We start from the raw sequence: 26357 nt of genomic DNA, 5'->3' as shown, positions 1-26357 counted from the left end.
AAAGCCAGGGTTAAAAGCCATGTAACCGAGTTGTATAATACATAAAAGGAAGGGAGTGGTCCTTACTAGTGTGGAGCAAAGATCAAGTGTTGTACTAGATGATGGGGGTGTGGTAGATATTGATGTTGCTAAAAGGATGACAAGGAAGATCCAACAAAACAGGGCAGCGACACAACAAAATGAGATAGTCAATGAAGTGGATATGTACTTCAATGATCCACATCAAAGCGTAACATATAAGGGTTTCAATCTTTTGGATTGGTGGAAAGGAAATAGTAGTACATATCCAACTCTTAGTAAAGTTGCTAATGATGTATTTGCTCTTCCTAGTAGCATTGTTGCTAGTGAGAATGCCTTTAGTCTTGGTGAGAGAGTTGTTCATCCTTTTAGAGCTTCCTTAACACCTAAAACGGTTGAGGCTTTAGTGTGTACTAGTGATTGGCTTAGAGGAAATGAATTTTGTTTCTACGAGGAGACTACACTCAACGAATTCAATTTCTACAAGGAACTTGAATGCTTAGAAAAAAGTAAGTAAATAATTTAATTTCCTCTTTTATTTTCTTAGTATTTATTATCTATTTCTATAATTCAATCTAAATGATTTGTAGTTTATTGTTTTAGGCATGGCTAATTTGAGAGGTGAGGAGAATACAACACAAGGAAATGAAATGCCACCTCCACCTCCTCGACCACCTCAAGTTGAAGTTCAACAACGTCAAAATCAATCACTACCTCCACAAGCACCCATTTTAAGGGGAAGGGCTCAACCATCAACATCAAGGGGAAGAGCACCAACAAAAAGGGGAAAGGGTCAACAATCAACAACCATAAGCATGGTAAGAGAGCAACCACAACCATCAACAAGATCAAGGGGTCGAAAAGGCCAACAATCTTTATAAACTTTAAGCTTTTCTTTTTGCTTTTGGTTTGTAACTTAATTTATTTTGAAACTTTGGCTTGTAACTAATTTTTTTTTTGCTTTTGAATTTGTTACTTAATTTATTTTTGTTGCATGCATGTGAAATGTTGAATTTAAATAGTTTGATAGTAGAATATATATGAAGAACATTTCATAAATTCATATTTCAATTGGGGATTCCCAATTTGTCCCGAAATCCCGAAAATATTTCGGGATTCTCAAAAATTTGGTATGGGATTGGTTTTCAAATTCCCATCCTGAAAAATTTCGATTTGAGATTCGGGATACTAGTTTCGGTTCGGTATCTCATACCAAACCAGCCCTACTTGAAACTAATTCAGAATAAATCATCTTTGCCAATAAGATTTTCTGGGCTTTTCTCTATTCAAGATACCACCAAGAGTGGCCAATGCACCCTGATATTTGCGGATTTTGAGGAAAACAATTATCATGGAAACTTCACTGTCTGAAATTTTTTCTTTCTCCATGACCATGTCAACAAGGTTAATTAAGGTATCCTCCATGGATAAAGCTTGGAGTCCTTCGGCCAGCATAGAAAATGACAAGAATTCTGGTAAATAACCCTTCTCTATCATCTCAACCGCAAAGTCAACTGCTTCTCCAATTGGTCCTCCACCATTGCAAAGCCCACGAAGGACAATCTTATATGTAATAGAATCAGGAGGACCACATTTCTCTATCATCTCTCGGAAAAACCTATGGCTTCTGTTGTTCTCTTCCGTTTAAATAGCGATTGTAGTACGGGATTATAAGCCTAGGGGGATGGGACCAACGCTTTCATCTGCAGACTTCTAAGGAGTCTGCTTGCAACCTGAACCCTACCTGCCCTACATAACCCCCCAATCAATGTCCTGTATGTGACTATGTCTGTTTCACACCCATTTGAACTCATTGTTTAAACAATATATGCCGCCTTCTTTATATCCCCCGACCTACAGAAATATGTGAGCATGGAATTATAGGTGAACTTGTCGGGCTTCAAGCCTTCCATTATCATCTGGTCCATAAGGTGGGAAGCTGCCTCCACCCTTTTACTCTGACAAATACCATCGATAAGGGTGTTATAGGTCACTGAATTTCTGGAAATCCCCTGCAGTTCCATCTGATCAAAAATCTCTTCTGCATCTACAATTCTATTGTTTTTGCACAACCCGTCAATAAGAGTGTTGTATATAACCACATTACGTGCGCAGCCTCTCAACTCCATTTCATTCAGCAGGCTTAGTGCCTCTTTTAGCCTCCTTCTCAAACAGTGACTATTAATTAACATACTGTAAGTAAACCCATCAGGCGGGCATCCTGACGCCTTCATCTTCTTAAATAGTTCCAAAGCATCTTTATGATTACTGTTCAAGCAAAGACCTTGAATCAGAGAATTGACAGTACAAGCATCAGGCAAAATTCCCTTGCTAGTAAAAACACGAGCAAGCTTAGTTGCCTCTTCAACCCGGTTCTCCGTAGACAATATGCTAATCAAAGTATTATATGTGACAGTATTTGGAGAACAATCCCTCGAAACCATTTGATCGAGAAGTTCCACTGCCTCTTCAATTTCACCCAACTTACATAATCCAGAAATTAGCGAGTTATACGTAAAAATATCCAGTTCAAATCCCTCTTGAAGCATCACGTCCATGATCTCCAAAGCGTGTGTAACATGCCCCACCCTGCACAAACCTTTCACCAACGTATTAAATGTAAACTGATCCGGGGAGAACGACTCATCCAACATCTTTTCTATAAAACTAAACGCTTCTTCGACCCTACCCTCTTTGCAAAACCCATTAACTAAAACATTAACAGTCACATTCGTACTCAAGCACCCGTGTGCTACCATATGGTCCCTCATTTTCAATGCCCACTTCATGTCACCTTTCTCAATGTACCCCTGCATTAGTGTCGTGAACGTTTTCTCATCCGGATGCAAACCCTGGTTCGACATCTCGTCCATCAACAAAAGGGCAGGCCTTATCTGATGGGCTCTACACAATGCCTTTATCAAAATGTTAAATGTGGAGACATCCGGCTTAATTCCTCTACCAAGCATGCCACAGAATTCGCAGTTTCAACTAGCTTAAGGGCTGGTTTGGTATTGCTGTGCTTTGAAAAAAAGCTGCTGTGAGAATAAGCGGCTGTGCTGTGAGAATAAGCGGCTGTGAAATAAAGCCAGTAGAGTGTTTGGTAAACTTTTTTGTGAAAGTGCTTTTGGAAAAAAAAGCAGGATGATAGTGTGTCTTTTCATTAAAGGAGCACTGTAGCTCCGTGTGCTTTGAAAAAATTGGCTTTTTTTCAAAGCAGCAAATAGCAGCTTCAGCTTTTCCTTTGATTTTCAGCTTATTCTCACAGCAGCTTCCAAAATAAGCCCTTTTTTTTCAGTTTACCAAACACAAAAATGACCCTCAGCTTTTTTTCACAGTGGCTTTTTTTAAAATCACCTCAATCCCAAACGGGGCCTAAGTTTGTTCCCCTCAACAATCACATTCAACAAGAAATTGTAAAAATACGTGTCGGGCTTGCACCCGAATTGGCCTTCCATCATTTCCACAACACCAAGAATCTCATCGTACAAATCAAAGGCTGCATAGCTCTGAATAAAAATAAAAAAGGTACCTGAGCTAATCGAGCAGCCGACAAGCTTCATCTCGTCTAAAATGCTCCTCATCGACTCGAAAGACCCCACCCTTCCAAGCTTGCGGAGGACCTCCTCGTACACAGTGGAGTCAGGGGTGAAATTGGCCTGCTTGGAGGCCCAGCAGAAAAGGCGAAGCACCGATGACTCATCATTTTGGCGGCGAAGGGCGTCGAGGAGCTGCTGCGGAGTGAAGTTAGGAGGGAGGGGGTGGTGATAGGTGGTGGTAGGGGTTGAATAGGAGAGGGAAGAATGGGTTAGGAGCTGGTCGTGGCGGTGAGAGAGCCGGAAAGACAGGGAAATGAAGGTCTTTTGAGCAAAAGCAGGCGGAGGTGATAGGGTTTGGTGAATGGTGTGGGTGGGAGACCATGGATAGCATTTGAGGGAGAAGGACAATGCCATTGAAGCAATTCAACAAATAGATGGGGTGCTTTAGGCCATGGCGGAGAAGGATAGCTAAAAGCAGCTTTTAAATTGAACTAAAAAATGTATACCTTTTGCTTTTGGCTTTGCTTAAAAATGGTGAGTTGCTGAAGTAGAGAGAGAGGGACGGATAGATAAGTTGACGTTTGTTTGTTTACTGCTTAAAAATGGTGAGCCGACGCCGTATTGGTGAGTAATTATATACAGTTCACATTTGACCAATTGTTTATTCTTCTCTCTATGCCTCAATTTCTACCGGGAAAAAATTGTATAAATGGTCTCTCAATTTTAACTTAATTGGTTCAACGGTCTCTCAACTAAATATCCATGATCATTGGTCATTTAACTCATTAAAATGTGCAACTATAGTAATTTTGGTCAACTCCATTATCATTCTATCAAAATGAGTCATGTTCGAATGACTATTACTACAGTTGGGTTAAAGTTAAGGAACCATTGCTCCAATTGGATTAAAGTTAAGGGATTATTTCTACAATTGTGTTGAGTTGAGGAACCATAGCTATAATTTTTCTCATTTGGTTTTCCATATTTGACCCTTGATTCAGCCTCAGGTCTGTGATACGCGACTCATTTTGACGAAAGTTCTAACAGAGTTGAGGAAAATGACCATAGTTGCACGTTTTGATGAGTTAAGGGACCAATAATCACAAATTTTTAGTTGAGAAACTATTACTCAAATTGATTTAAAATTGAGTAACCATATTTCCAATGGTTCATTCTTGTTCCTTCCCTCAAATATAGGGCTCAAAATTAAATTTTTTTTTCTTGAGGTAAAAAATTAATTTGTTTTCACATCACTTTTGATAGAAGCACTTTTTATTAGTAATGCTTTTGTACGTAGGCAGTTTGTCGTTTGAATATTTCACACAAAAGTGTTTTTAATGGTGTTGAACTATAAAAATACTCCTTTAGAGCATTTCCAGCGTTGACTGGAGCTCAGGAGACAGGGCAGGCCCGAACACCAGGCCTGTCATGAATTGCCAGCCCACGAGCCCGAAGGCTATCTGACGCAAGGCTGACATCAGCCAGGCATCAACCTCTTTTTTTATTTTTTTCTGTTAGGTGCATGCACTGCACCCGTGCGTGGGGGTGCGTTACCTGACATGTTTTCAGCGAATGGGGCTCGCGGCGCGATTTCAAATTGTTACCGTTGGGAAGCCACGTCGTTCGGCAAGAAAATGTGGACCGTCAGATTTGCAACGGTAAAAAAAATAAAAAAAAATCTTATTTAATATCAACCGTTGGATCTGAGATCAAAAGTTGATATTATTCACCTTTATAAATAATAAAAAATAGTTTTAAAATTCAAAAATGTTACTGTTGTGCCACGTGGAACAACCTGGAGTGTTGGAATTCAATTTTTTTTAATCCAACGGCAGAGATTAATTAGTTGAATAAAAAAATATAAAATGAATAAAAATCCGAAAAATAATTTGAAAATTAAAAAAAAATTGTTTTTACTTTTCTATAAATACCTTCTCATTATCATCTACCTTACACCACAATTTCATATTTTCTCAACTACTTTCAACCACAATCTTATCCGAAATTAAAAATAAAATTATTTTGTATTATTTTATAACTTTTCGGATAATGACACATGGCGTAACGAAAACGTTCAAAAATCTTATCGGAAATCCATCACTAATAATTGTCTTTTCGTATTTTATGACACGTGGCTCAACGAGAACGATTAAAAATCTTATCCGAAATTACAAATAAAATTATTTTGTATTATTTTATAAATAAATAAAATACTAATATTTTATTGCCTATTGCCAGGGATATTGAAGTGCAATGATGGAGATGCAAAAGGCAATTATTGTTCATTAAGGGCAGTTACTGTTCACTAGGTGGATAGCATAGTGTATTGCCTGGGGGGTCTCCCATGCTGGAACTGCTCTTAGCATGAGTTTATAACTAAGCATTGCAGTAAAATGGTTAATTGTATAATAAATTTGTTAAGTGGGTGAGTAATCCATTATCACTTTATGTTGAGGTCAAATTGAGCATGTTTTAAGAGCATCTCCAAAAGACATGTCAAATAAGTCAACTACAACTAAAATACATTAAGGTTTTCTCCAAGAGAGGTCATAATTGACGTTGCAGCTGAATTATTCGACTTCTTACTTTCTAGTAGTCTTTTTTTTTTACAACAAACAAAGATAGAGTCAATAGGATACAATTTTTAAACTATTTTAAATTATTTTTTTTCTTAAAAATTGCAGTGCGAGGGCCCAATAAATAATAATTTAACACATTCATTAGATCACCTCCAATCCTTGGGTTAAACCTAAAACTTTTAACCCAGAAAATTTTGATTTTAACTAGAAACAATTTTTTTCCTAACCCTTCTAGGTTAAATATTGAAAAATCACTAAACTATCACTAAGAAACTCGCGGAACAATATAAAAGAATATGAAACACATAAAAGAATTTTTTTTTTATAATTATTTTAGCTGTTGGATTTAAAATTGGACATTTAGTTCTTTATTCTTACCGTTGGATTTGATTATATTAGATCTTAGCTGTTAGATTTAATAAATTTATAAATATAAAATTGAAAAAAAATACATATATATGGTGGGCTAACCCCACGAACCCAGGGGGAAGCCTAGTCTAAATTTGCCCTAGAAATGAGTTGAAGCAAGTTAGGGTAAGTTTGAAACCCTAAACTTTAAGTTTTACTCCAAGAATTAGAATAAATATTAGAATGAAAGAAATTTTGACTTCATATTCAAATGGCTACCTCAACTTTCCAATAAAATTTTAACAATCCATATTTGACATCTCCGTTGAAAATACTTAAGCCCTCAAGTTAGTAGTGCACAACGCACTTCCTATATGTGGATAATAAATCACCTAAAAGGATCTAATGGCATCGGAGGTGTGTCAAAGTCACATGTGTTGCTGTCCCAGTGCTAGATAAGATCGGAATCGAGTCCAAGCAAGTCATATGTTTAGTCTCAAGTCTGTCCCACAAAATAGAACGGATAAGACATAATATATTGATGTTTGCTAGCCCATTTTGGACAATATCGTAGAGTCAAGTCAAGCGAGTCATATGTAGTCTCATCCTACAAGATGGGATCATGTGTTAGAAGATTTTCCAATTTAATAACTCAAGGTAACAATCTAGTCCCAGCATTTAAAAATTCACCAAACAACAATCTTATTTAACTGAAATAGTCTAGTCTAGGTCAAGCCGCTACCGTGTTATAGTTCTCAAGGACAGTTTTTACTCTACCAAAATCAAAATAGAATCAAGCATTTGACTTTTGAAAAGGAAAATTTCTACCCTAATGGAATCTATGCATTAGCCCCAAGGGCAAATCTATGAAGGGACTAGAATGGTCCCTGACTCCCTAGCCTACCCTGACTTTCTTTTCACAGGCTTGAATTATGCTTTCATCCATGTGCAATTTTCGTGCTCTCGTTACCCCTTCCTATTAGGTTTTTTTCTTCGCCAATTAACACAGCTTCCAAGTGGTCAGAATGTATTAATGAAATGGAGAGAAATTGAAAAAATCAACACCATTGTCACAGAGAAAACAAACATTATAATCTGACCAAAAGACAATGGATGAGACGATAATGAAACGATGGCTAAGAGATGGATGAGACGATGATGAAACGTGAGAAAGGGGATTTGCGAGCGTGTTGCAGCATTGCTTCAGGGCTGGCATTTTTAGAGGTGTTGTAGCATTTTTCTTTTACATTTGTGAGAGACCCCTCCTAATCTGAAATGTTGGCTCTGCCACTGATTAGCCCTACCTTTACACAAAAAAGAATAACATAGGACCCCAAAACAGCTTACTGTACTGCTTCATTTTTTCGAACAAACGATATTATCCACATTAAGAGGTGAGAAAATGAGCTAAGCCTTACAAGGAACTAGCAATAATGTACTTCGCATTCGTCTTTGATGAAAATCAAACTTTGAATCTCTTACTTACAAGTGAAGAAGAATACCACTACACCGTAATATTGCACCACGTCAGATGATGACATAACTGTAAGTCATGTGAGGAGAAAGATAGAGACACAAGTGCATTACACCCGTGACGTGACAGATCATCATCTTAAAACCACACCCAAATGGTTCGTCGAACCGATCGACATTTTACCCTAGGCTGCGCGCACCCAAAGCGTTGCCGCAACCATAAGTAAAAACATCTCTTAACAACTAAAAAAGACAGCAGCAGATCAAAAATCGAATCAGATGCCAAGGTTGGTCATACAGATAAGGCCAGTAAATAAGTGACAAGGAAAGGTCATAAAAGCATGCTCCTTTTAAACTGCTCCAAAGTAAAAATGACAAGGGTCATATACAACACTCGCAAAGAGGAAAGGTGTCGTCAAACCCCACAAACAGCTACATATTAGTTTGTCGACATACAGCTACCGAAAGCAGCCACTCAACAGAGATAGGTTCTATAAAATAAACATATCATATGATATACCAGAAACCAGACACTTGTTTAAAACAAATAAGAAACGACGGCGAAACTTGGAAATTGATTCCATCATTCGCCAAGTCGCCATTTCCACAATGTATAAACATATCATGCAAGTAACGAAGGGTGCAGGGAAGAACTTCCCACCAGATAGCCTATGATTCATAATCTAGCTGGCACGGCTCTTAATGACATCAAGACCAATCTCAGTAGGATCAGTCGCTTGCAACTCAACCTGAATGCCATCGAGCTCTCTCTTGAATCTGTCTTTGGAGCTTGCGTAGATCATCTTGCTTCTCACCCTTGATGTATCAGGAGACCTTCATAGAAGGAAAAGAAAAACAATAAATTTATATAAACGATGATTAGATAACAGAGTACACACAGTTGAAAATGATTAAAGAACCGGCATTACCAGGCAATGAAGAATATCCGACTTTTCTGGACACCTTCTGGTGTAAGGAAGTCAAAATCAAAAATAGCATATCGGCATTCATCAGCAGGAAGCTTCTCAGTGAACTGCTCATAGGTTTCTGCTGGTTCACCAACATGTTCCACCACAACCTGCTTTTGCTTCTCCTCAATCTTGAAAACTATGGAGCGGTAGGTCCTCTTTGCCTTAAGCTCCAAAAACTTCAGTTTGCAATCATCGTGCACAGCCATACCAGATGCTGCGTTGGCCTGTAAATTGCACGCAATTAACAAACATCAGACAGCAACACTACAATTTTCCAAGAGATAATTGAATATAGATTGAAAAGACTTTTATCAAACTAAAAATAACAGAAGAAAATTGGCAAAATGAATCTCTACAGGGAAAAACAAGTCACACGTTCTCAACCAACCCATCATGTCTTATTTCCAATGAAAACGCATAACTCGGGTGAAATGCGCACAATCTGTCTTATCCTTTGTATACCTTTTCATGATATGATGCTAAAAGTAAAATCTTTTGGTCCTCTAAAATGTCTTAAGCAACAAAAACAACCAATGTCAAACTTCTTTCCTTCGCGCCGTAGATAAAATCGACACAACAATGCACCTTTGTTTGTTTAATTTTCGTCTGAAACGCATCAAATTGACTCTCACAACACGCACAAATATTAATACCCCCAACAATAACAGCTCAGTAAATTATATATAAACAAACATAAATGCTAAGTACTCGACAATTTTTCCTGGTACCTACCAAGTACTCATTACTTTATTATATCATTGTGAACAAATATACAAATTAAATCTGGACCGGACCGGTTCAGACAGCAGATCCAGAACATTCCCAATCATCAAGAATCAGATCAAATTCGGGCCCTAAAACACGTATACAAAACAGACAGATCCAAAATCCAATCATAAAATACAACAAATCGCGATCAAAATTTCAACAAAAATCCAGATCTGAAATCACGAGATGCACAGATAAACAGTAGATGAGCTACAAATTCTAGCCAATTTAGCTTTAAACTATCAGATCGACGCAGCGAAGGCAAGAAAATCGAATCAACAAAACCGATGATCCATTAACCAGCCCAGAAATCGCAATCGGACAAAAATCAGTGATATTACTTTATTTTCTCTAAATTATCTCGGCTGCCAAAGAGAAAATACAGTCAGAAACCCTAGCCTAGCAAAACGGAGCTAAAAGAGTGTGAAAACTCACCATTTTTGCTGCCTGTTTAGTTCTCTGATGGCGACGGAGAAGGAGGAGAAGATATAGGGAAAGGGGGTCTCTCCTCCGATGGCGGCTCGGCTATCTGTGTCTCGAAGGAGATTTGTCCAAGGGCCCTTTATATTCGGTGGTTCTCTGGATGCCAGAGGAATGACAACGTGGAGCTGATCGTATGATAGAGGAGCGGGTGATAGGCGGTTCCACCAATGGCGTGCCGCCACGACTTGTACGGGTCTTTGTCTATGTACTTGGAGAGATTTTTCAATCTCCCCACAACACGGGCTAGTACGCCACATTATTATACAAATTTTCAAGCCTTCTTTGCTTGTATAATTACATTTGTTGTATGTGTCTGTGTTTGGACACACTAAAAAAATCTCTAACGAATGTTGAAGTGGCTTGCTTGAGTCGGCTTCACTTAGACTCGGCTTATGAGATATGGTTAATTTCTAATTTTAAGACACATATGCATTGGATTTAGAAGAAATGGTTATCGTTGATGACAAGTTTGAAATTAATTTATAAATATAATTATATAAAAAAAATAAACAATATAAGCTCAAAATTTAGAGCATAATAGTTTTTTTTTTCTTTTCCAAAAGATAGAACTTTATTAAGATTAAATACGAACAGTTACATTTGCATCTTCTGCTAAAATATTAAACAGAAATTCTTGACCTCACTCATCCGAGCCAAATCTTCCGCCATGCTTAACAGCGTGCGCCGCCACTGAATGAGCTGCACGATTGCATTGCCGAGGGGTGAAGTAAAACCTCACCAACTGAAACAAGTTCGCCATCCTCCAAATTTTTTTGAGATAAATATCAAGAACCACATCAGTTGTGACCTCCTGATTAAGCATTTGAATCAAACCTTTTGAGTCCGATTCTACCACCAAACTACCCCTAGGTTCCATAACACCACTACTAATAACCATCTCTAATCCCTGCCTAATCGCCTCTTCCTCTGCCATTATTGCAGTTGCAAACCTTTCACCACTCACCCCTTTCACCACTCACCCCTTTCACGAACTTAGGAAGCCCCACAAAATTGCATAGTACCCACCCCACCCCACCCACATTTGTCTTCTTCCTCCAGGTCGCATCGCAATTCAATTTCAACACTCCAAAGCTAGGTTTTGTCCACTGAAAATGCTCCCCCTCAACTCCATCCGCACCCACTCCCCCGCCCTAACACCCTCCCATCCCGATGTTCCATCCCTTCCACCATCGCAGACTCCCTAAACTCATCCACCTGCTTTCGCCACAACTCCACTACAATATGCGGCAAGATTCTAGTCCCATTAAAACCCGCTTCATTCCTACATTTCCAAATTCGCCAAAAGCCAAACACCACCTACTGCAATAATAAGTCTGCCTCATCCTCCTTCCCCAGTTTCGTCACTAACCTCTCCTACCCCTCCAAAAAATCCACCACTCCCATACCTGCCATATCATTTTGCACCGCCGTCCCGAACCAAAATGCGCGACTAAACTTGCACCCAAAAAATAGGTGGCCTTTGGTCTCATCTGGCAAACCACAAAGCTCACACTTATTCATCACCCGAATCCTTCGTCGCTCTAAATTATGCCTCATCACTAATGCCTTACAACAGGCCTTCCAAATAAATAACCAAATCTTATTTGGCACTAGTAGAGACCAAATTGTTTTCCACACCCATTCCCCCACTCCTGCCGAACTCGACATCCCCCCCCCCCTTTACGCCCAAATTCCTCATTTTTCAGCATCTTCATTGCTACATAATATCCCCAACAAATTGAATAAATCTCATTCTTTGTATAGTGCCATATTTGTTTATCACTACAGCCACGTCTACTAATCGGAATGGTTTGAATCAGTTCTATATCCACTCGTTCCACCAGGACCCCAAGAGTCTCCATATTCCACCCATGTTTATCCGGAGGAAATAAGTCACATACCTTTACATTAGGGGCCCTAAACCGCATCAACGATTTAAAAGAATCAGGCTTAGGGATCCAAGGATTGCTCGCCACTCTAATAGACTCACCATCACCAACCCACCACCGAAGACCACAGTTCAAAACTTGCCGTCCCAAAAGAATACCCTTCCATCCCCATGACGATATGTTTTGTTTGTTAGCCTCAAGGAATGAAGAGTTAGGAAAGTATTTATCCCTAAGCACAACCCCAATCATCGAATCCGACTTATGTAGTACCCTCCAGCTTACTTTGGCAAGCATGGCCAAATTAAATCCAATTAGATCCCGAAAACCCAACCCTTTATCCTTCTTCCTCATAGTTAACTTCTCCCACGCCAGCCAATGACATCCCTTAGCCTTCGACTGCCCTCGCCATCAAAATTGAGCAATAACCCGCTCCATTTCCTTACACGTACTCACCGGCAATTTAAAACATGCCATAGCATGATTCGGCATCGCCGTTGCAACTGATTTAATCAACACTACCTTCCTCGCTGGAGACAAAAATTGTTCGGCCCATCCATCAATCCGGTTCTCAATACCTCGACGAACCAATTCAAATACCGCCTTCTTTGAATGCCCAAAATCCGCCTGAATCCCTAAGTATTTGTCGAATCCGTGTTTAGCTTGAATATTCATGCTCGTGACAATACATTTTTTCTCCTTCTTCGAACAACCCTTTCCAAAAAATATAGAGCTTTTCTCCAAGTTTACAATCTGGCCAAATTCTTTCCCATACTCCTCCAAAATTTTAACCACTTGTCTTGCTTCCGTCTCATCAAATTTACAAAAAACCATTGAATCATCCGCAAAAAACAAATGACTAATAGGCATCGCATTCTCTGCCACCCGCACCCCACTAATCAATCATGCCACTTCATACTTTCGGATATACACCAACAAAGCTTCCGCACATAGAAGAAACAAAAAGGGTGACATTGGATCCCCTTGTCGTAACCCCTTCTCAGGTCGGAAATACCCTGAGGGAACTCCGTTCACCATGACACTATAGGACATCGTGGAGATGCATTCACAAATCCACTCACCAAATTTAGGATGAAATCCCAACTTGCTCATGACTACGATAAAAAAACCCCATTCTACCCAATCATACGCTTTCGCCATATCAAATTTAATCGCCATCCGACCATCCACCCCTTGCTTTAAAGAATGCAAGATTTCATGTCCACCAAAATATTATCATGAATCTGGCGGCCCGAAACAAATGCTGACTGATTAATGCTAATGACATGGTTCATCACTTTTTTTAATCTTCTCGTCAAAACCGTAGCAATAATCTTATACACCATATTACATAAGGATATAGGTCTCAATTCCGTCATCCGACGTAGAGCCTTCACCTTTGGAATTAAGACAATATTTGTATGGTTAGTCTTCTGAAGCAGTCGCCCTGAATGATACAAGGCATTCACCATCCGTATAATATCCCCGTCCAACACTTCCCAATGATCATGGAAAAAGCCAGTTTGTTGCCGGAATTTGAAACACAACTTCCCGAATTTCCTGATCTGAGAAAGGACGGATAAGTTCCTCATTCTCCATGTCTGATACCTTAGACTCCATCGATGCCTCTACCTCACCTTCTTGTCGTGAGTCTCCAGCTTGGAATAAATCCATAAAATACATTATAGCATTGTCCTGCATACATTTCGGATCCTTCTGCCATACTCCTGCGTTATCTTCCAATCTCTGTATCTGATTACACCTCCTTCGTTGTACAGTTTGAGCATGAAAGAACTTCGTATTTTTATCACCTTCACAAAGCCATGTATTCTGTGATTTCACCTTCCAATAATATTCTTCCTAATAGTTTGACATAGTCATCTACGTCTTCATCCTTTTTCAGGCATGTAATTTCTTTATAAACAAAGAAGTTAGAATCTCCATCTTTAAAAATTCAAATTAAAGATAATCAATCTAAATAGACTGAATTTTTTTATTACAAGAAAAAAGTAAACATAATTTCCTAAAGAAAAAATATTAAACATAGCAATTTCTTTCAATTAAAATTCTTGGACGTAATTTACCTTGAGTTGTTTCGTAAAAAGGTGAGTTGCTCACAAGTTTTACGAGTCAAATACATAGATGTTGAAAAATCAAATCTAATACAAGTTTGAACTGTTTCAAACCAATTATTGTCAAGATATAAAGGTGTCAACCTTTTTGAAAATAAGAAAGCTTTGTATAACATGGATACACCGACACTGTAACCACATTATCCAAATCATACACGTTCCTCTCTCCAATGAAAGTTTAGGTCGGCTGGGTTAGTTCGGCTTGTAATTAACACGTTAATAGATCTTGTGGTCGTTGACAAGGATAAAAAGGGCTAAATTAATAATTTGTTTGCCAGATAAAAAAGGTAAAATCACACACGGGAAGGGCCCACCCAGATTCTTTTTTCTGCGTCGATACAATGCTACACTGCCCTTTTTTTTTTTTTTTCTTTTTTTTTTTTTTTTTTTTTTTGTAAAAAACGCTACACTACCTTTGATAAGCTAAATTTGAATTGAGAAATTTTATTTAAACCCATATAATCTCTTTCTAAACCAAACTTAAATTTAAATTATTAGTTGTCTATTTTACCCTATTGCATAATTACTATTAAGTACAAAATAAAATTAAAAATAAAACTCCAATTTATCAATAAACTCATTAAACCCTACCATCACTTTTTGGTTATCCTACTACCATCCCTTTTATTGTTTTTCTCTGTCTGTTTGCATCCCCAAAACACCATTTGTGCTCACGTATCATTATATAAATTGATGAAAGTTTTATTTTTTAAAGTTAATTTCTTAATACAAGTATCTCACTGCTTATAGTGACACGTAAGGTACCACCTCATGCTCATTGCTTCTCTCTCTCACACCATCTTCCTCCTCTTCGTCGTCGGTTCTAAAGTTGATCTGGAACCTTCCTAGTGATCGTGTTTGCGAGAGTATGGCTTGTCTGCATGCCAAGTCCAAGTTGGTGGCAGGCAAAACATGTTCTCGGAACTCGGAAGATCCGCTAGCCATAAGATGCTGCTACTACCAAAATCTAAGCTGAACACTCCAAATCGGGATAGCATTCTTGTTAGATCATGCTTATACGACTTCTCATACCAAGGCTCGTTGAAATAATATGCTTCTCCCCTTGCATCCAGGGAAATCTTGACTAGACACGAAATAGTAGTCGTCATCCCCCAGCACCAATATTCGATCATCCAAAGCTTCTGTCCCAAGCTCAACCCATTTCTTCTCATTTGCCTCCAACTTGAAGATCCTGAATCTGTGGCCAACAGTTTTACATTTGTGGAGACTCCACCAAATGCTTCTTGTGAGCGTTGTACGAGTGGTTAGCTAGCAAAGATGCAATCACTTTCTAGGTACGTTACTGCATAAGAAAATATTTTAGCCTGGAGAGTTTAAAAGTTTAATGAATTTATGTGCTTTTTTATTTTTGAATGGGTGTAAATATAAATTTATATTTTGAATTGGGTTTGTGAGGGTAGTGTAGGTAATAAATTTGGGTTTAAAGAGATATTTTTAGTTTAGTAAAAAATAATATGGGTGTAGAGAGTAAGCTGGGTGTAGAAAGATATTATTTGGGTTCAAATAAAATTTCTCATTTGAATTATAAATCACCACTACTTTTATCAAGAAAAAAATAAAAGAAAAAGAAAAAAAGCAGCACATGAATGATCATAATCTACTAGTTCTAAAAGCCCGCCCTTCTTCTCATGAGGCATACGTTTACAAGTGATCTCAATAATTGAACTCCTAATAATTAAATGGTGGTGCTATTCACACATAATTTTTGACCTTTCAAACTTTTTCACACGACCAATCCTTCCAATATTTTGAACGAATACTGATGAAGCTGCATTCCTGTGAAAATTGCACAATTATGGGAAAACGAAGATCTCGAAGTCTTCAAAGTGACGTGCTATATACGTCTGGAAAGGTAAGAAGTAGATCTACAATGTTATTATTTTTTCAGAACACCAACAATCTTAGATTTGGCACTTAAAGCAGCTGAACAGGAAACCAGCACATCATAACAGTAGTGTTAAATTGACAGAATAAATATACCTGCTCAAAACGAACTGGAATTTGTGCCTTATGCCATAGCAACGATACAAATATTAGATTTTTGTATAATTTTATGGAAAGTTATGTGGAGAACTATATCGTCGTTTTACCACTTGTAGTGCAGGGTAGAATTCGTTGTAGGATTCCTCGGGTTCTTCCTCCGAACTCATATAAAATTACGCGCAGCATACTACAACAACCTGTGAGTTCAGGATACACACAATAATATCTTCGTTAACAGCTTACCTAAGGGTTCCAGCCAATGCCATGTCCGCTCTGACGAGCTAAAAACATCACTCGCAATGCATTGTGTGATAATTCCACATTTGTCCTCCTCCATTACTAGCTCTTAATGAAAAAACACGGGGGGGTATACCGTATGGAGTAAAAAGTAAATTTTTAGAGAAATATGTACGTTGGGACGGTTATCAACATTCCCACACATGAATTCAGTACAACTCATACACCAAATGGCGGTTGTGGACCCGAATTCTCACAAATAAAAAAAAAATCCAAACAACATATTACTCCAACTTAATCTGAAAAACATGTTCCTTGGATAACTATCGATCCTCAATGGGGTTTTCGTATGAATTTTCTCTTGACAGAGTGTGGTGGATCGGAGTAAGTACGCCTTCGTATTTTGGTCATGACTTAAACAGCTCCAATCACAATTAGCTGAACAAACAGACCCACGGTGCCACCACCATAAACCTTATTGATATATAGGTTTCCTATATTCTTGGATATTCCTACAATCTAGGAATTGTCGTATACTGCAAGTAATCTTAATGCTCGAGGACACAATATCTTATGTTAGTTATCCTCTTAGGATTTTTCATGAATTCACTATCATATACTCATGGTGACCTAGCGATCCCCGAATACTTCATCAAGAATAAATGATTTGGGCAATTAAGCTTAGGCAACACGTCATTTTCTACAAGCTACAATGCAAGCATCAGTGATCCTTGTGGCAAACCATGCACATCTGGAAGACATGAAAAGTGTGTCTGCAACTCCAGACCTGCCTAAATTAGAACGTGAACCAACCCTGGTGCGAAGTAAAAGGCAACTAACATTATGCTCATGCATATCCGTCCACTTGATGGACTAAACTTGAAAGCCTCATATAATTGGACAATTATGCTTACATCATTGGAAAGCTACATATGTCATTCTTTCACAACATTTTACAGCTTATAATTCCAATCTCTAATGAAGAAAATTTCGTTGTTTTACTACGGACAACGCAAGCAGCGACATGAAAAACTATTTGAATGCCCATCCGTCGGGTGAACAACCTCTGTACAAATCATGGTAGCGCTCCAAGAGGTAAGTACTTTTAATTATTTGATTGCATCCATAATTGACTGCAGGATGATACATACTTCTAAGATTCTTAAACAAGACTAGAGCATAAAATCATACTGGCCACGCGCATGAGCTACACTCCTATCAAATCAGCCTCTGACATGTTCAAGTTTAATTCCATTTCAAAGCAACAATGTCCTATGCAATCACTCAGACGCCTAACACAAGCCAATGTTGAAAACTACATATTCAAGACATAAAGCTCCAAAGTTAGGAATGATCTTTTCTAATCCTTTTACAGATGGCCAAGGAATGTGCAACCTTACCACCCTCACAGCATACTCTCATTCCTTCTTGCAGGAATGTCGAAGTTTTTCGATTCTCGCGTGACTTTGTTTGTTTTTTCTTGCACCATCTTCTTCGGTAAAATAAATACCTCAAGTTCCCACAAAGGCATAGCTTAGTTATGGCTTGTCTTACTACTTTATAACTAAACAAAAATTGACATAGTCTAAATACTCAAAGTGCTAGTGTCAAGGGAGTCTACTATAACTCATTATGTGGTTAGAAGTTTGGTAGGCTCGAGCCATATTAAGCGCGATTACATTAGGCGTACTTTAGACATTGTGACATAGCAGTATATAATAAAATAAAGGGTTTTTATCACAAATGGTTCTTGAAATTGAAAATCAATCAATGAAGTCCCTTAAAATAGGTGTCGCAAATCAATGTGGTACTTTCGTCACAATTCTGTTAAAAATTTCGTTAAGTGCTAATGTGGCACATAAATGGATCTCACAAGATTTACATGTTTTTATCACAAATAGTTCTTGAAATTGACTCACACTATCTAGATGGTCCCTGAAATTGACCCATATCATGAAGATGGTCCCTAAAATTAAAAATCGATGAATGTAGTCCTTAAAAATAGGTGTCACAAATCAATATTATCATTCCACCACAATTCTGTAAGATTTTTTGTTATATGCTTATGTGGGTTTAATAATTAGTTAAAAAAGTTGTCTAAATACATTTTTGCACAATATAACTTTTTTCTTATAGTAGGACCTACTCCGAAGAGAAAGCCCTTCCATAAATTCTCAAAGGCACAAGGCTTAACTAAGGCCTAAGAGGGGGTTTGGAAGTAGTTTTCAACCAACAATAGACACATCTCGGTTATAACCTCATTATCTTAAGGCATACTTCGCCGTTCTTTGAGTCACCAGCCCACCAAGGGAGCGCCAAACAAGCTTTCTAAGATTAAGGTTGTGAGGATGTTGACAGCTTAAATGTTAACGGTGATGTCCCAAAAGTGTTGTCAATCAGTCAAGCCGTCACCAAAGGTAATCTTGATCCAATTTCAATTCGGTGAAGGGTGCCGAAGTGTGTAAAGATGGGTATATTAAGATTTTTTTTAGAGAATAGACAGCGAAAGAGGTAGAAGAATGTGGATTGGGATTGGAGGTGATTGTAGGACTGGGTTTTTGGGTTCACAACTTTTTATTAACTATTAAATTATTAAACCTATTTTGTATTTTTTTTTAATTTAATGAGACTTGCGTGATCCATTTATGTGTCACATCAACACGTAATAGAAATTTTGACAAAATTGTGACTGAATGACTACATTGATTTGGGACACGTACTCGAGGGACTACATTGATCGGTTTTCAATTTCAGGGATCATTTTGATGTCGCAGATCAATTTCAATGACCATTTTGATGTTGTAGGTCAATTTCAATGACCATTTGTGACAAAAAGGGACTTGTGAGACTCATTTATGTGTCACATCATCACTTAACGGAATTTTTAACAAAATTGTGATGGAAGGACTACATTGATTTGCGACACCTATTTTCAGGGACTACATTGATTGATTTTCAATTCCAATAACCATCTTGATGGTGATAGTCAATTTCAAGGATCATTTGTGATAAAAACCCTAAAATAAATAAGAAAATGTTGTTGCATAGGAGCTACAAAACGTCAAGTCATGAGTTTTTCTTCAATTTTGCTCAAATGAGAGAGAAATATGAGCAATTTTGAATTTAACAGTCTGTATCTCCTGTATTTCTCATCCACACAGTACCCAAACAAATTCTTTATTACCCGTTGAAACGAATAGGGGTGGTCAGATGGTACCTAACTCGGTGATTTATATGTCAAATACATAGTATTAAGTTGGTCAGATGGCACCTAACTCGGATTTACATGTCAAATACATAGTTTGGCTTGATTAAACCGATATGAAATTGACTTTATGCGTGATACACGAAAAAGTGTTTCTACGTGAAGGGGCCTTGTTGAGGAATGTAAATAAATCTCATGATAAACTTGATACAATGATATAATATATAAGTTTGCGGTTTCCTTACTGATGCGCCGATACAATTTGTAATAAAACTCAACACCTGGTTTGGCAGCTCTACGAATATTTAAGACGCCCTGCAATTGGAAGGCCATTGGAAAGTAGAGGCAACAGAGCCTCCACCAAGATAGGAATCAATACCATGTTCCCAAGCCATTTTTAATCCCAAACACATTACGACCCCACCAACTCTTGGATTTTGCAGCAAAAGCCTTCAATTCCACTGCCCCAATGCAGCCCTCCATTGAATTCCATTGTTTAATTATTCCATTAATTTTAACTTGTGACGGATAAAACTGCTCAAATCAGCTTCCCCATTGGAACCAAACACAGAAATGCACATACATACAAAATTAAAAGAATTAAAAACTAATAAAACTCAAAGTAAATATCTTTTTTTTTTTTTCATTAATGTGGTTCATCTGTGATTCTAAACATCATGAAAACGCTCAATTCTTGAGACAACATAACAACACCGATCGGAAAAACACAATGCAACACAACACAACACAACACAACACAACACAACACAACCAACGCAACGCCAATTGGGTTTAGTTATCCGCATCTGTGGTTTTCTTTTTGTCCTCAGTCGAAACCTCCTTGGTCTCTGCTGTTTTCGGGGTCGGTGGTAGAGGAGGAGTGGTCATCTGAGGCGGCGGAGCTTGACCCGACGCCACAGCAGCAGCAGCCACATTGCCTGCAGATGCAGCATCATCAGCCAGGGGACCCAAGAGACAGTCAGGGGACAAAAACAAACACTGGGATGGCCTTCTCTGGTGGCGATTCGCTCTCTGAGACATTCTCAGTTTCCTTTCGGAATTGGAATTGCGAGAGCAAAAAAGGGATAAGATGGAGGAGGAGGAATTGAGGAGTATGGGAGTGAGAGTATGGAGAGTTGGTGTGTAGGCAGTTTGGTAAGTGCATGTAGAAAACAGAGTGTTGACTCTGTTTTTATAGTGCTTTGCAATGGTTTATAGCTGTTAGGTTGGGTTTTTTTTTTTTTTTGTTGGTTACATCTAATGCTCCGGGATCTATGGGCACTATCTTGGAGATAAAATGGTATAAAAAACAAAGGAAGTATTTAACTATGTAAAGCCATATTTATCCCTTACAATGAGTGGGAACGAGGATAAAAGTTATCTGATGAGACGGTCGTTTACGTCTTTTCAATTATATTTAGTAATTGCATGCTGCTCACGGAATGAGATGATTGTAAAACAAAATTCAGGAAAAGAAAATACTTTGGTAAAAGTAAAAAGGTGGTTAGTTTATAAATTTTGTTTGACAACATATTTAATGTTTAGATTGCGTGCTGTTCATGTAACGATATGATTGTAAAAAAATTATCATAAAAGTTTTTTGAAAAGGCGTGAAGGGGTAGTTAGCTCATAATTGAATTTGACTGCACATTTTACTTATAAGTAATGCTAAGTAGATTAATTTTTTAAATTATATTTGTAAATCATGTTATGTGTCATTAATAAAAAATCAGTACATTAATCAACACTTAAATAATAATTCAATCATCAACGACCATATCACATGATTTACAAAATACGATTTAAATTGATAACCTCCCCAACATTACTCTTTACTTATTGATTGCATGCCGCTGATGAGATGAGATGATTCTAAAAAAATTCACAAAACAAATAAATAAATACAATCTTATGTTAGTGTGGGGGTTGTTGATACATAAATTTTAATTTGATTACACAATTAAATTCAAATTACGTGTGAGCGGAAGGATATGATTATAAGAAATTAGTACAAAAATATTTTTCACATGTGTGAAGGGGTGGGTTAGCTCATAAATTAGAATTTGAGGCATCGTTTAATACACCGTATTTGTCACATCCTGACCTGGACCCCCACCACATCTCGGGCTCGACTCCACCGTAGCACGATATTGTTCGTTTTGGGCCCCGACCACGCCTTCACGATTTTGTTTCTGGGAACTCACACGAGAACTTCCTAGTGGGTCACCCATCATAGAATTACTCTCGCGCAAACTCGCTTAACGTGAGCTCCCAAAAGGCCTCGTGCTAGGTAGAGATGGGAATATACATATAAGGCTTACAGGATCCACTCCCCTGGGTGATGTGGGATCTTACAATCCACCCCTTTAAGGGCCCAACGTCCTCGTTGGCACACATTTGGCCAGGGATTGGCTCTGATACCAAATTGTCACATCCCAGCCCGGGCGGGACCACTTCCCGAGCTCGACTTTACCGTAGCACGATATTGTCCGCTTTGGACCTCGGCCACGCTTTCACGGTTTTGTTTCTGGGAACTCACGAGCAACTTCCCAATGGGTCACCCATCTTGGGATTGCTCTAGCCCAAACTCACTTAACTTCGGAGTCCCGATGAAACCCGAAGCCAGTGAGCTCCTAAAAGGCCTCGTGCTAGGTAGAGATGAGAATATACATATAAGGCTTACAAGATCCACTCCCCTAGGCTGTGTGGGATGTTACAATCTGACCCCTTTAGGGGCCCGACGCCCTCGTCGACACACATTCAGCCATGGATTGGCTCTGATACCAAATTGTCACATCCCTGCCCAAACCCCTACCACATCCCGGGCTCGACTTTATTTCGCATATAGATGAGACCTATCCTAAGGACGAGGGCAATCAAGGGCGGCTCGGGGGCTACGACCCTTCGACATACCCGTGAGTGGGCTTTTGGTTTTAAGTATATATGTATATGCTTGGTATCTTTCCTAGAAAATGCATTTAAATGAGTTATGATTTAAATTGCCATGCCAAATGTTTTACATTTAGAATATGCATATGATGTTTGCATATATATATAATTGTGGTACTGTGGACGCTCAGGTAAGCCTTAGGTGAGTTTATGAATTGTGAATGTGAATAACAGTTGTGATTAATTGAGAAATATTGAGCTCATAAACCTGCACCCAGGTGTTAGTGATTTAGCCAGAGATATGACATAGGCCTATATATAATGTCACCTCCTGCACCATATGCTCACATTGAATCCAATTTAGGTGCACAGTCTTGTCGTACAGACCATCATAGGTGGTTCCAACTCGTAGGTGACTAGCGATTTATCGCACAACTATCATGATAGCGTAGCATTGAGCATAACTATATTATATCCAGTCTTGTCGTACAGACCTTTGCAGTAGTTCCGATTCATGTGCAATGTAGTGTCGTATAGGTCACTTGCGGTGACTCTAGCTAGATTGACTAATGAGCTATGAATTCAGCCGTACAAACCTCTACAGGGGTTCCGGCTAATATGTTATTTTCCATGAATTTATTTGCACTTGAGTTACTTATTCTGTTTTATATTTTGGCATGACTTATGAATATGGATATGTGAAGCATGAATTGATATATATATATATATATATTCCATTTCTGGGAAAGTTATACATGTTTTACGGCGAAGGGTTAGAGCATTTGATAAATGAAATGGTTTTGAAAAGCTCTGTCTTTGCCCCCTCACACTTTCTATTTTGCGCCCCTCCAGATTTTAAATAAGCTTGTTCGTTGGTGGCTCACAAGGATTGATTGGAGGTTCTGACAGACTATCACAAATGTAGGGCATCTTTGGGTGTTGTTTAATTAGTACTTGTTTTTTGGACTGAACTTAGGCTACTCATGCTCTGATTGTGTATTCACACATATTCTAGCACTTGTCTTAACTAGTACTTGTATGAATTGGTTTTCATTTATTCATATTCTGTATTATCATTATTACTTTTGCACTGTGCACATGGCTACGTCACCCTCACGTGACGGCCAGCATGCCCTGATTCGGGTCGGGGTGTGTCAGTATTAGACTCTGAATAAGATTAATAGTGCAAGACAGGCATTTGGTGCAGTTTTGAATTCAATAGCCGGCAGATTAAATATCATGGGCCCATTTTTTAGTCCGGCTCACACTTGCTAATAATACACTCCAAAAGCTAAGGATAATTTAGCGGGTTCCAAACTCAAAAGCCCAGGAAAATTTAATCGCGTTGTCTCTTCACTCTCAAACGGATCTGTGCCTTCTCCGTTCTCTCCTCTATCCAAAACGAACTCCATCTACTGTTCTTTGTTCTTCTTCCTCCTCTCGAATTCATCTGCTATACTTCGTTCTTCTTCGTCCTTTTGCTCCGCTCCCACTCTCTGTTTGCTCTCTATTCCCTCTCTTATGAAATTGGTTTATCTGTCTATTTCTTACAAATTGGTTTCATTTCTTCTTTAATTTGTATCTTCAATTATATTATTTTGGTTTCTTTCCTTCCATTTTTATGTTTTGTTTTTTAATTTTGTCAGTGCAATGAGGATTAATTCTTTTTTTTTTTCTTTGGTTTTTTTCCTTTTTTTCCATTTTAACATCAATTATTCGGTGAATTTTTTTAAAATTTTATTGTAATCCAATGTATTATCCGATGCACAGATTTATCCGCTAAAGCATCAAACACCCAATTAATTTAGTCATTACTATCATTATTTATCATATCCGACTAAAATAGTCAGTACAGTCCAAGTTGACAAACGAAACCTCATAATGTACAAGAGTGCATGCTCCTAGAGGGATGAGATTTTTTTTTTTTGTCAAACGGTAAACTTTATTAAATTCTTATGAGGGCATCAAAGGGTACTCGGTAAATAAGTTTGAGTTTGACTACACATTTATGTTTGGATTGTGTACTGCTCACGAAATGAGAAGGTCCGGTTAGTTCATAACTTTGAATTTGACTACACCTTTATTTACTAGTTATAGCTTTTAGAATGAGATGATTGTCACATTTCACTTTCATACCTCACCTACTATTTTATTTCAATATAGTACCTCCGTTACATTTTCCATCCATTGATCCGTTAAGAGCTAACGTGGTTGCCACATGTGTGCCACGTGGCAAAAAAATAATTTTTTTTTTATAAAAAACCTAAATCTTCTCAACCCAAAAAAAAAAAAAAAAAAAAAAAAAACTGAAAAACGCAAAACTTACCCCACCTTCCCTGCAACCCCTCCCCACCCCTATTCTCCCTCCTGAGCCTCCTAACCACCTCCCTCTCCTCCACTCTATCATTTTACATTTATAAATTTGAAATTTCAACACCCAATGAAACCAAACAATAAAAAACGAAAAAGAAAATCCCAAAAACACAAAGGCATCACAAGCGAGATTGACCTGAGTTTGCTTAATCTGGATAAGCAGGTCCTTCTGAGTAGAAAAAGCTTGTTGGAGAACCTTGGTGATGTCCAACATCTGCCCCTCAATCTTCTCAGCTGCAGCTGAAACCCTAACCAGGTACTGCTCAATCAGATCTTCATAAGCCACAATCGACGGATCCAGCAGCGCATCCTGGAAACCCCTGGCCATCGCTGACCCTCCACCAACGGACAGCGACAACGCCTCTAAGCGCGACACAGCCGATTCCAACCTCTGTATCAGCTTCTCCTCCATAGCCATAAACCTCAATCGTACTCTCTCTTCCACACTCTTTGTCTTTCTCTCTCTACAATTAGATTAGATGTGATTGTTTGGTGTTTTTTTCTTTATTTTTGGGATTTTTCTTATTTTCTGACGCCAAGATCCAACCCCGTAACCTCTCCACCCCCGTTGTCTGCGACGTTAGCCAAGGCAGCGGCGAGTACTTCTCTCGGATTGGCGTTGGGACTCCGGCGAAGTCATTCTACATGGTGCTCGACACCAGCAGCGACGTCAACTGGCTCCAGTGCGGTCCCTGCTCTAATTGCTACTGGTAATCTGACCTGGTTTTCAACCCGGCCAGATCTTCCACCTATAGCCAGCTCTCGAGCTCGATTAACAAAATCACGTTGGGATGCGGATACGATAATGAGGGATTAGGTGAAGAGAGTGAAGAAGATGAAGGTAGTTGGGAGCCTCGACTTGATAGGCAGAAGAAGAGTGGGGATGGGTTGCAGGGGAAGGTAGGGTGGTTTTGCGTTTTACAGGATTTTTTTTTTTTTTTGAGAAGATTCAGGTTTTAAAAAAAAATTATTTTTTGCCAAGTGGTCACATCTCAGTCTCGACTCCACCATAGCACGATATTGTCTGCTTTAGGCCCTGACCATGCCCTCACGGTTTTGTTTCTGAGAACTCAGACGAGAACTTCCCAGTGGGTTACCCATCTTAAGAATGCTCTCGCCTGAACTCGCTTAACTTCAGAGTTCCGATGGAACCTGAAGCCAGTGAGTTTTCAAAAAGCATTGTACTATATGGAGGTGGGCATGTACATATAAGGCACATCACCCCCTCTCTGTTGTTCAATGTGGGATGTTACAGGTGGCAACCACGTGGTACAAATGTGGCAGCCACGTTAGCTCTTAACAGATCAATGGATGAAAAATGTAATAGAGGTACTATTGAAATAAAATAGTAGGTGAAGTATGAAAGTGAAATGTTTTAAAGATGTTGTATAAGGTTGTAATAGACCTCAAACTTGAGGGGGTATTATGTAATTTACCCTATTTTTAAGGAAC

At 38.6% G+C, this 26357-nt stretch overlaps 1 protein-coding gene, 1 non-coding gene and 1 pseudogene across 2 annotated transcripts; all 3 read right to left on the bottom strand.

The window, feature by feature from the left end:
• Window positions 1–1059: 1059 nt before the first annotated feature.
• Window positions 1060–4135, bottom strand: LOC126620210 (pentatricopeptide repeat-containing protein At3g53700, chloroplastic-like; annotated as a pseudogene).
• A 4153-nt stretch (window positions 4136–8288) lies between these two features.
• Window positions 8289–10299, bottom strand: LOC126620212 (actin-depolymerizing factor 2-like). The gene is made up of 3 exons (XM_050288725.1): window positions 10132–10299; window positions 8887–9152; window positions 8289–8791 (listed from the first exon to the last, which is right to left on the bottom strand). The coding sequence occupies exons 1-3, from the start codon at window positions 10132–10134 to the stop codon at window positions 8641–8643; spliced, it is 420 nt and encodes a 139-aa protein (XP_050144682.1). The 5' UTR covers window positions 10135–10299; the 3' UTR covers window positions 8289–8640.
• Window positions 10300–18577: 8278 nt separating this feature from the next.
• On the bottom strand, window positions 18578–18733 carry LOC126620529 (U4 spliceosomal RNA). Its single transcript, XR_007622554.1, has one exon. It is a non-coding gene; the product is annotated as a U4 spliceosomal RNA (small nuclear RNA).
• Window positions 18734–26357: the final 7624 nt, after the last annotated feature.

The sequence above is a fragment of the Malus sylvestris genome, chromosome 4 (genome assembly GCF_916048215.2).
Source record: "Malus sylvestris chromosome 4, drMalSylv7.2, whole genome shotgun sequence".
Classification (NCBI taxonomy): Eukaryota; Viridiplantae; Streptophyta; class Magnoliopsida; order Rosales; family Rosaceae; genus Malus; species Malus sylvestris.
This window is presented reverse-complemented; position numbering and strand designations above follow the sequence as displayed.